The sequence below is a fragment of the Aethalodelphis obliquidens genome, unplaced genomic scaffold (assembly GCF_003676395.1).
Source record: "Aethalodelphis obliquidens isolate GAN/ISIS:26980383/991018 unplaced genomic scaffold, ASM367639v1 scaffold43, whole genome shotgun sequence".
Classification (NCBI taxonomy): Eukaryota; Metazoa; Chordata; class Mammalia; order Artiodactyla; family Delphinidae; genus Aethalodelphis; species Aethalodelphis obliquidens.
Window position 1 is genome coordinate 10,777,098 of NW_020837987.1, and position 11,227 is coordinate 10,788,324.

At 39.5% G+C, this 11,227-nt stretch overlaps 1 protein-coding gene across 2 annotated transcripts in view; it reads right to left on the bottom strand.

Moving 5' to 3' along the window:
• The window catches only part of ZNF235 (zinc finger protein 235), a 67,437-nt gene that overhangs the window by 42,840 nt on the left and 13,370 nt on the right, over window positions 1-11,227 (bottom strand). The window contains exons 2-3 of one of the 2 annotated variants that reach the window (XM_027079772.1): window positions 1,998-2,073; window positions 645-684 (exon numbers count right to left, since the gene is read on the bottom strand). In XM_027079772.1, the coding sequence (XP_026935573.1) occupies window positions 645-684; window positions 1,998-2,041 (84 nt within the window). In that variant the 5' untranslated portion in view covers window positions 2,042-2,073. Of the gene's footprint in view, window positions 1-644; window positions 685-1,022; window positions 1,140-1,997; window positions 2,074-11,227 lie in introns of those variants that run through there. The other variant, XM_027079771.1, reaches the window with a different exon arrangement.

An 11,227-nucleotide genomic window follows, 5' to 3' on the forward strand; every position in this document is an offset into this window, starting at 1 on the left:
AGGGTTGTAATGTAATGTAGTACAAAAAGTCCTCTGATATGGTTTCAGATTCCACATAACCTTAAGAAACTATCACTTGTGGCTCTTGGGTGCAGTATCAAAGGAGAATATTATCTGTAAAGTCTATTAAAATAATCCTTTCTTTCCTAACTATAACTGTGGGAGGCTGGATTTTCTTCATCACTTTAACCAAAACAGTATCTCACAACAGATAGCACAAGAGAACATGAAAATCCAGCTATTTTTCTTATAAAAAGTCAAGAATTAAAGAGATATGCAAAAATGTAAAACATCGCTACTCTTCTCATTAAATATGTATATGGAAATACAGTTTTCTCATAAAAGCTAGTTCTGCTATAGGTTTATTTAAAAAAATAGATTAATAAAAAAATTTAAAGTAATTTTTTAAAAGTATTACTATTCCTGAACAGTAAATACACTTTTCATAGGGCTACTCTAAACGTAATTTGTATAAAGCCCTTAGACTGGAACTTAACAACTAAGGCTTAATTACTGGCATCGCTCACAACCAAATAAATACACAACCTACCTTTTCTTCCATTTATGTGAACATCTTTTACAGAAGAAGAATGCCAAGTCCTACTCACGTGGGGCCCTGGGCCAGGAGCCAAGGGGTTACTTACCCCCTGCACTTCGGTGCAAGTCCTTCTTGTGAAGTCAGGGCTGGGGAAGGAAAGGAGGCTGTGAAATATCACCATTGCCCTAATGAACTACAAAGGACATTCCAAAACTACTAGGAAGGTACTGCTATCAACCCATTTAACAGATGAGCACACAGAGGCACAGAGAGATTAAATAACTTGCCCAATGTTATACTGCCAGAAAGTGGCTGACACGTGGGGGAGGCGAGTTGGGGGAGCTGAGCGCGGGAAAGACTGCAACCCGGACCCGCGCCCAACTCCGGGACAGGAGAATCTCCCCAAACTCGAGACGACTTCGCCTAACTGAACTAAAACTGTCGCCCTTACATCTCAAATATCCGCTTTTCCCCTTAAACTCACAACCGGGTTGCTGTTGCTCGAGAGCTACTCGAAGAAGTTCCGAAGGGTGGCGGGACGCGAAACTGACAATCATTACTCGAAAAGACGGTCATAACCTCGCCCACCTGGGCCGGAAGTGCCTGCAACTACCAGGAGCCCTAGATCAACATTTCCCAGAATTCCCCATCACGGCCCTTTGGGAACGGAAGTGCCTGGGACTACACGGAGTTCCTGGACTACACTTCCCAGAATGCCCGAGGACAACATCCACAGCCCCGCCCATCGGAGCGGAAGTGCCTGCGAGTACTCGGAGCTCCTGAGACGTGTTTCCCAGAATGCCGAGGGGGAGCGCTGTCCACGGTCCTGCCTGCCTGGTGCAAAAGTGCTTGCAGTCGTTGGGAGCGCCTGGACCACACTTCCTACAGTGCCCTAGGGCAACAATGACTACAGCCTCGGCTTCCTGGGCGGAAATGTGGATTACTAAACTGAGTACATAGATTAAATTTCCCAGAGTCCTGGAGGGGAAAATATTCTATAGACATGGTGTTCTGGAGCCCAAATGTCTCCAAAAGAACCCAGAGCTCCAGTGGACTGAGTGCCACTGACCTGCTTGCCTGGACAGAAGTTTCTTTTTCTAGATCTGGATCTTCTAGACCAGTTTCCAGAGTGGCTGCATGGGGGTGCTTCCTGCCATGCAGCCCTTTGGTGTTGCAAATAACTGGGTTCAGTTTGGATGAATTCTGTGCTGCTGGTTGAGCCCAGTTTTCCCTTTTCTTTTTCTCACTCCCCCCCCCCGCCTTTCTCATATAACTATACTAATAAGCGGTTGTCAAGGAAATATGTTGTATAGGAGAGAAAAGTGAAGCTTGAAATATGGAAAGAAAATAAAAATCATCATAGAGTGGGAGCGATGTGTGGGTTAAAAACGGAGATCTTGAAAGAGGATTGGCCTGAACTGCACTGAACAATTTAAGGAACACAAGATCTCAGTCTTACCTTGACTGGATTGCCTTCTTTGTTCCATGTGTACCTGGATACATCTGGAACTCTTAACGGTGTCAGCTAGGGTGGGCTGTTGATTCCGAAGTACCAAGAAATCACAAAAAGGCAAATGTTCATCAGGTCATAATGCAGAAACATTAAAAACTTCCAGCATTTCCTTGGTTTTAATTTCTCACTTTAAAAGTGAATGAAAGCTGCACTGGCAGGGAACTGGAATAAACACTGCAATATTGAAAGGGGTAAATCCTATATAAAATCTTGAGAATATTTCTTTTTTGAGTTTATCTTCAGATATTATATCACCTACTACCAACCTGATCTTTGCACAGTAAATCCAATAAATTAATAACATGCTTTAGTATTCCACAAGCCAGCTGAAATCAGAGAGGCCATGATTTATCCTGTGAGATAACAGCTCAAGTCCAGAAAAACTGTAGAACAACAAAAACTACCACCACCAAAACCAAATCCAAACCAAAACAAACAAAAAACCCCACAAAACCCCAAACCCAGAAAGGTTGTCCTGTCTACTTTTCTCTTGCATAAGAATGAAATATTCTATTATGAAAACTTTAAAAAACACGAGTGGAGAAAAAAGTTAAATGTGCATAAACTCATCTTACAGATTAAATGTTATTGATGTGTTGCCCCACATGCTTCATCTCTTTTTTCTTCCTTTTTTATTATTGAAATAAAGTACAGATCCATGACACCTTGTCATTTCTCCCTAAAATATTTTCATATATTTCTCAAAAACATAAGGACATTTGCATAACCACAATATTATCACACTGAAAAAAATTAATAATACCTCCTTAATATTAATTTATTCTATCCTTATTTGAAGTCCCAAATTCTTTCAAAAGTCTTTCACACTTGGTTTTTTTGAATATCAAAACACGTCCATTCATTGCATGATTGTTGCATAAGCCTCGTGACTCTCCTGCATCTTCTTGACCTACTGAAGAAATTATATCAGTTGTCATGCAGGATTCCCATGTAGTGGATCTGTCTGAGAGCTTCCTGGATCTGTCATTTAACTTTTTCCTCAATTGTTGTTTTATGTGGAGGACTCCAAAGCAATGCACACTGAGAGTAAGAGTGAAAAGGGAAGTAGACTTTCAGCCCAACTCTGAGTCATCTTTATCCCCTGAGAGTGTATTAAGGAAATCCTGGATTGCTGACGGCCTCACAGCTAACTGTTGGAAGAAAATGACATTTTCTCTGGAAGAAAGACATTACCAACCTTGGCTACAAATTATCACTATGTTAAAAACTACAACATAGGGCCTTCCCTGGTGGTCCAGTGGTTAGACTCCGTACTTCCACTGCAGGGGGCACCAGTTTGATACCTGGTGGGGAAACTAAGATCCTGCATGCCGCATGGCAAACAAAACAAAACAAAAAAACAAAACCAAAGGGCTTCCCTGGTGGCGCAGTGGTTGAGAGTCCGCCTGCCGATGCGGGGCGCATGGGTTCGTGCCCCGATCCGGGAAGATCCCACATGCCGCGGAGTGGCTGGGCCCGTGAGCCATGGCCGCTGAGCCTGCGCTCCGCAACGGGAGAGGCCACAACACTGGGAGGACCGCGTACCGCAAAAAAAAAACAAAAAAACAAAAAAACAAAAAATACTACAACATAAATAATGGACAAAGTAAATTTTAACATCAAAAAACTATGCTGGGGGCTTCCCTGGTGGCGCAGTGGTTGAGAGTCCGCCTGCCGATGCAGGGGACACGGGTTCGTGCCCTGGTCCGGGAAGATCCCACATGCGCAGAGCGGCTGGGCCCGTGAGCCATGGCCGCTGAGCCTGCGCGTCTGGAGCCTGTGCTCCGCAACGGGAGAGGCCACAACAGTGAGAGGCCCGTGTACCGCAAAAAAAAAAAAAAAAAAAAAAAACTATGCTGGAACTACTATAGGATACATCATAGTGATAAAAGATTAAATTATCCAAGAACATAACACAAATATATATCTACATACATGTAATAAATATCCTCAAATATATTTTTTAATCTGGCAAAACTAAAGGGAGAAATACTCTCTGATTACCTAATAAAATACACACACATGCGCGCACACACACACAAACAGTAAAAAACAGTTAAGTATATGGAAAAATTAACCCAATTAGGAAATTTGATCTAATTATATGTAGAATACACATCTGCTCAGGTACATATAGAATGTTTACAAAATTTGACCATATGCTGGACCATAAAGCATAAATAGCAAATTTCAAAACACTTTAATAATATAAAGTATATTCTCTAGATAAGGTGCAATAAAGCTAGAAATCAGTAATGAAATCCTTACTAGAAAATTGTAGCATGTCTGTAAATTAAGAAAATCAATCTTAACCATGAATTCTTTTTTCTTTTTAATTTTTGGCTGTGTTGGGTCTTAGTTGCTGCCCACAGGCTTTCTCTAGTTGTGGAGAGCGGGGTCTACTCTTTGTTGAGGTGGGCGGGCTTCTCATTGCAATGGCTTTTCTTGTTGTGGAGCACGGGTACTAGGCACGCATGCTTCAGTAGTTGTGGCACATGGGCTCAGTAGCTGTGGCACACGGGCTTAGTTGCTCTGCAGCATATGGTATCTTCCTGAACCAGGGCTTAAACCCGTGCCCCCTGCATTGGCAGGTGGATTCTTAATCACTGCACCACCAGGGAAGTCCCTGTAGTAAGTCTTGAGATCAGACATTATGAGTCTTCCAACATTGTTCTTCATTTTTTAATATTTTTAAAGCTACTCGTTTCATTGTTTTTTGTATAGATTTTAGAAATAGCTTGTCAATTTCGGCAGTAACTCCTGCTGGGATACTGAGTGGGACTATGTTGCACTTATAGATCAACTTAGGATAAATGGCTTAACAATACTGAGTCTTCCATTCCATGGAACAGGTCACATCTCTTCGAGTAGTCTTCTAAATCTTTCATCAGTATTTCATAGTATGCAGCATAGAGATCACACACACTCACCCCCACCCCACCTACCAAAACACACACAAATTATATATTTGGGGCTACTGAACTGGTACTGCTTTTTTCTTTCTTAATCTCAGTTTCCAGTAGTTTAAGACTAACATAGTGATTTTGTATATTTACTTTGTTTCCTATGACTTTGCTAAACTCACCATTTCTACTAGCTTTTCTGTTGATTCTTTGGACTTTTCTACATAGAGAATCTTGTCTTCTGCAAATAGTTTTATTTTTTCCTTTCCTATCTGTATATCTTTTCTTTTTCTCACTTCAGTGCACTGGCTATTAGCTCCTGTATGATGTTGACATGGTGGTGAGAATAGAAATCTTTGACTTGTTTCCAAACTTTGGGTGAAAATTATTCAATCTTTCACCATTAAAAATGATGTTATCAGTATTTTGTCAACATTCTTTATCAGCTCAAGGAAGGCTCCCTTTGATTCCTAGGTGTTTCTTTTTGTCTGAAGTCATAAGTGGATGTTCAATTTTGTCAAATGCTTTTCCTTCATCTTTTTCTTCTTTTTTTCTGTGGATACAGTGAATTAGGCAGTTTGATTTTCATATATTGAAACAATCTGCATTTCCAGAATCTATACCACTTTCATGATGCATTATACTTTTTATAAATTGCTGAATATGATAATATTTCATTGAGAATTTTTGTGACTTTGTTCATGAAGGATATTAGTCAATAGTTTTCTGTTCTTATAATGTCACTGTTGGATTTTGTTATCAGGGTAATGCCAGCTTTGTAAAATAACTTAGAAAGGTTTCACTTCTATTTTTTTTGAAGCTTTTTTTGGTAGAATTAGAATCATTTTTTCCCTTATGTTTGGCTAGAATTTGCCAGTAAAATCATCTGTCCCTAAATTGTCTTTGTTGGTTTTTAATCTGTAAATTCAACTTCTTCAGGAAGTACAGGGCTATTCAGGTTGTCTACTTCATGTGTATGCATGGGTAATTTGTGTCTTTCAGGGAACTTGTACATTTTGATTAAATTGTCAAATTTATAGGCACAAAGGTGTTCCTAATATTCACGGGGACCTCAACACCTAGAAACCATGCAGTGGGTGCACACTCTGGGACGGCTGCTCCAGGTGGGAGGCAACAGGTATCACTTGCTCAATGTAGTTTAATTACTTTGGGGTCAGAGAACACTGTATAGTTTTACTTCTTTTAAACTTGGCATGGCTTGTTTTATGGCCCAGAATATGATTTATCTTGGTGAATATTCCAAATGCACTTGAAACGAATGTGTACTTGACCACTGTTGGATGAAGTGTTCTCTAAATGGCAAATAAGTTAAGTTGGGTAGAAGTGTTGTTCAAGCCTTCTCTGTCTTTATTGATGTTGTCATCTTGTTTTTATCAATTACTAACATAACTACTGAGGTCTCCAACTATACTTGTGGTTTTCTACCAGGTTTTTTTTCATGAATCTTGAAGCTCTGTTGTTAGATGCATACACATTTGGCACTGCAAGTCTTCCTGGTATATCCTTGGTAATATTCCTTGTATGAATTCTTTGTTGATATTAATATAGTTAGTCCAACTTTCTTTTTTTCTTTCCTTCCTTCCTTCCTCCCTCCCTCCCTCCCTCCCTCCCTTTATTGCTGTGTTGGATCTTCGTTGCTGTGCGCAGGCTTTCTCTACTTGCAGCTAGCAGGGGCTACTCTTTGTTGCGGTGTGCAGGCTTCTCATTGAGGTGGCTTCTCTTGTTGCAGAGCACAGGCTCTAGGCATGTGGGCTTCAGTAGTTGTGGCACATGGGTTTAACTGCTCTGCAGCATGTGGGACCTTCCCAGACCAGGGCTCGAATCCGTGTCCCCTGCATTGGCAGGCGGATTCTTAACCACTGTGCCACCAGGGAAGTCCCCTCCAGCTTTCTTTTAACTAATTTTAGCATGGCATGACTTTTTCCATCCTAGTCTTTAAATCTACTTATCTCTTTATATTTAAAAAGGGTTTCTTGTAGAAAACATAAAGCATATAGTTGGGTCTTGCTTTTTAATCCAATCTGACAAACTCTGTTTTAAGTGGTGTGTTTAGAACATTTACATTTAATGTAATTTTTGATATCACTGGATTTGAACCTACCATCATGCTAATTGTTTCCTATTTGTGCCATGTGTTATTTGTTCAATTTTCCTGCCTGCTTTTGGATTATCTTTTAGAATTCCAACTTATCTCCACTACTGGCTTATTAGTTATATGCCACTTAAATTTTTTAAATGGTTGCTCAAGGGCTTATAATATGCATCTATTATTTTTCAGTCTACTTTCTAATAATATGATGCCCATTCACATAGTATATGACAGCTACTTCCAATTTCTCTGCCCTGTTTTGTGGTATCGTTACATTTTATTTTTATATATGCTATAAACTCACAAAACTTTGCTCCTGTTTTTGCTTTAGAAGTTGTATTTTCCACTGATTAGAAATAAGAAAAATTATTTTATATTTTACTTCCTTTTTAACCATTTTAAAACTTCTTCATTAGATCCAAGTCTGTTTCTGGTATGATACTCTTCCAGCCTATGGAAAATTCCTTTAATACTTCTTGTAGTGCAGATCTGCTGGCAGTATATTCTATTAACTTTTGTTCATATGAAAATGTCTTTGTTTTGCATACTTTTTTGGAAGATTTTTTCATTGGGCTTGGAATTTTTGATTCACAGTATTTTGTTTCAGAATATTAAAGATGTTACTCCAATGTCTTCTGGCTTACGTTTTTTTAAAATTTTTATTTATTTATTTTTGGCTGCATTGGGTCTTCATTGCTGCATGCGGGCTTTCTCTAGTTGTGGTGAGCAGGGGCTACTCTTTGTTGTGGTGCACTGGCTTCTCATTGCAGTGGCTTCTCTTGTTGTGGAACATGGGCTCTAGGCATGCGGGCTTCAGTAGTTGTGGCTAGCAGACTCTAGAGCACAGGCTCAGTAGTTGTGGCACATGGGCTTAGTTGCTCTGAGGCATGTGGGACCTTCCCAGACCAGGGCTCGAACCCAGGTCTCCTGCATTGGCAGGTGGATTCTTAACCACTGCACCATCAGGGAAGCCCCTGGATTTTAGCCCCTGGTTTTTTTCCTTTAAGTTGGGGGGAGAAGAAATCTCTCTAGTTTTATTTATTTATTTATGGCTGTGTTGGGTCTTAGTTGCGGCACACGGGATCTTTGTTGAGGCATGTGGGATCTTTGGTTGCAGCATGTGGGCTCTTCGTTGTGGCACACAGGCTTCTCTCTAGTTGTGGTGCATGGGTTTTCTATTCTCTAGTTGTGGTGCACAGGCTCCAGGGCACAGGGGCTCTGTAGTTGTGGCGAGTGGGTTCCAGAGGGCATGGGCTCTGTAGTTTGCGGCATGTAGGCTCTCTGGTTGAGGCACACAAGCTCAGTAGTTGTGATGCACAGGCTTAGTTGCCCTGCAGCACGTGGGATCTTAGTTTCCTGACCAGTTATTGAACCTGTGTCCCCTGCATGGAAGGCGGATTCTTTACCACTGGACCACCAGGGAAGTCCCTTCTGGCTTACATGGTTTTTGATGGGAAGTCTCCTCTCTTCCTCATCTCTGTTCTTTGTATGTAATGTGACCTTTTTCTGTCAATATTTCCTGCATTGTTCATTTGCTGCTGTTTGGCAATAATGTGCCTAGTTTTTTGGTTTTTGCATTGTTTGTTTTAAAATTCTGCTTGTGTATTCTTGAGTTCTTGGATTCGGTGAAGTCTTTTGTTATTTTAAAAATATTCGCAGCCACTATCTCTTGAAATATTTTTCTTCTCATTCTCTCTCTCCTTTCACCCTGGGTTTCCAATTATACGTAAGTTTGACCACAAAAAGTTTCCCCATAGTTCTTGGATACTCTATTCTGTTTTCTTTACACTTTTTGTTTCAGGTAGGATGATTTTGATTAGCCTTTATTCAAGTTCTTTGACACTTTTCTCAGCTGTGTTTAGCCTACTTACAAGTCCTTCAAAATCATCCTTTGTGATAAATTTTCTTTTCTAGCATTTCCCATTTGATTCTATATTAATTTCCACTGAAGTTCCCTCATCTGTTCATGTATATTGTCTGCCCTTTTCATGAAAGCATTTAACACATCAACCAGTCATATAAATTTCTCTGGCATTTCCAAAATATAGTCATCTCTAAGTGTGGTTTTATTGATTGGTCTGCTGTCTCTTGGCAGAGGGTTATTATTTTTTTTAATCTTGTAAGGTTTTACTGAATGCAAGGTACCATGTATCAAACAGTAGAGACTGAAATAAATAGTATTTTTGCCTGGAACTGGGCACACCTGTTCTGCTAGGATGTTAGGGTGGGGTGTTGAATCAGTCTGGTCAGGAATTAAGTTGAAATTGGATTCTGTTGTTGCAATAGTTATCTCCAGTACACTGCTTCAAAATTTTCTAATGTTACCTTGTGCTTAGGGTGGGGGCTGGAGTGCTGGAGGATTTTCCTCAATGTTCCTTCTCCACCTTCAGCTTTTGGCTATCCCTATGCACCTGTGCCACAGAAGGATTCTCTGTCCATGTTCTTGCCTTTTCCCCAATGTAGCCTGCTATTGCTTGTCACTAGGAGAAAGCTAGCATGTTTATGGGGACCAGGGATGTTCTGTATTGTCTTGGTTTAGTCTTAGTCTTGAGTGGGGATTGGAGAGATCAGACACCTTGTGAATTTGGGGGAGCTAGGACTACGTAACACTAAAAATGAGACAAACTCTCTCCTCTAGGCTGTGAACAATAAGGCAGGTGATACTTTCATTTGTGAGCAAACTGAAGACAAGAGTTCACATAAAAGGACAGAGGTAAGAGACTTAAAGCAGAATAAAGTCTCCTTGACTGACCCAGACCCAAGTCTTACCTTACCTACATCTCTTCACTTATATGAACTGAGAAACATTTTTGGTTTAAGCAATTCTGAACTACATTTTGTTACCTACAACTAAAAGCATCCTAACTGATAAAACCACCATGAGCGCTCATGATCTTCCTTTGGAAGTGATCGTAGTAAAGAAATGCATTAGAAGCCCTGAATTTCTGATGATACTGTGAAACGTGAACTAGCACCTTGGAAGCCAGGTTAAGCCAGTGCCTTGGTCGCCCCATTCACCCAACGGGCTGAAATCTGACAGAAAAACTATGGTGCACCAATTTATACTACTAGTGAATTGTACTAGGAGATTTAAGGCTGCATGTGCTTTGAGACCTAAAGAAATTTTATAGAAAGGTAAAGCTGCTAACACCTAATTTATCTGTACTCTCTAGAGACTTTTTGATGCCATCTAATGAAATAGAGTGATCACATTATGAGTTCTTAACTATAAGGGACAATATCTCAGTAGTTTATTGCTTTGGTAAAATGTTAACTGTGAATTTTTAAAAATAAAGTACAAGAAAGACTAAGCCAAAATTCTGCTTGCCACAGAAAACCACTGTATACAGGACAGTGAGTAATCTTTCACAGATAATCTATTAAGCATGTATTTGAACATATATGTATACAGACCTAAGATAACTGGGTATTATGAAGGTACAATCCGCATTTTTACTAAACAAGATGCGTGAGTCTTCTCTGTCATTTTAGATTGATTTCATACTTTCTGTAGCTCCATATTATAGGAACACAAAGATATTTATCTAAACTCTTATTAATTTCCAATTTAAAAAATTACCCTTATGTACACATCCTTTCTGTTAAAACTGCTTTACCTTAAATTATTATTCTATGATTTCCAGATGGGTACGTACACTTTACATTTTGATACATATTGTATGACTCTTCTCTAACAAACTTGTATTTTTCACTCCCTCCAACAAAATGCATTGTTCTTGAAGACAGAGACTAGCAAGTAAAAGGAAATCTTATCCTAATAATCAATACATTTGAAAAAATGTTTAGAAAAATTCAATATTTTTCCTTTCTTTACTAAAAATAGAATTACCATATGATCCACCAATCCCACTTCTGGGCATATATCTAGACAAAACTGTAATTCAAAAAGATACATGCACCCCCTATATTTATAGCAGCACTATTCACAAAGCCAAGACATGGAAACAACCTAAATGTCCATCAACAGGTGAATGGATAAAGAAGATGTGGCACATACATACAATGGAGTACTACTCAGCCATAGAAAAGAAGAAAATAATGCCATTTGTAGCAACATGGATGTAAGTAGAGATTATCATACTAAGTGAAGTAAGTCAGAAAGCGAAGGACAAGTAACATATGATATCACTTTTATGTGGAAT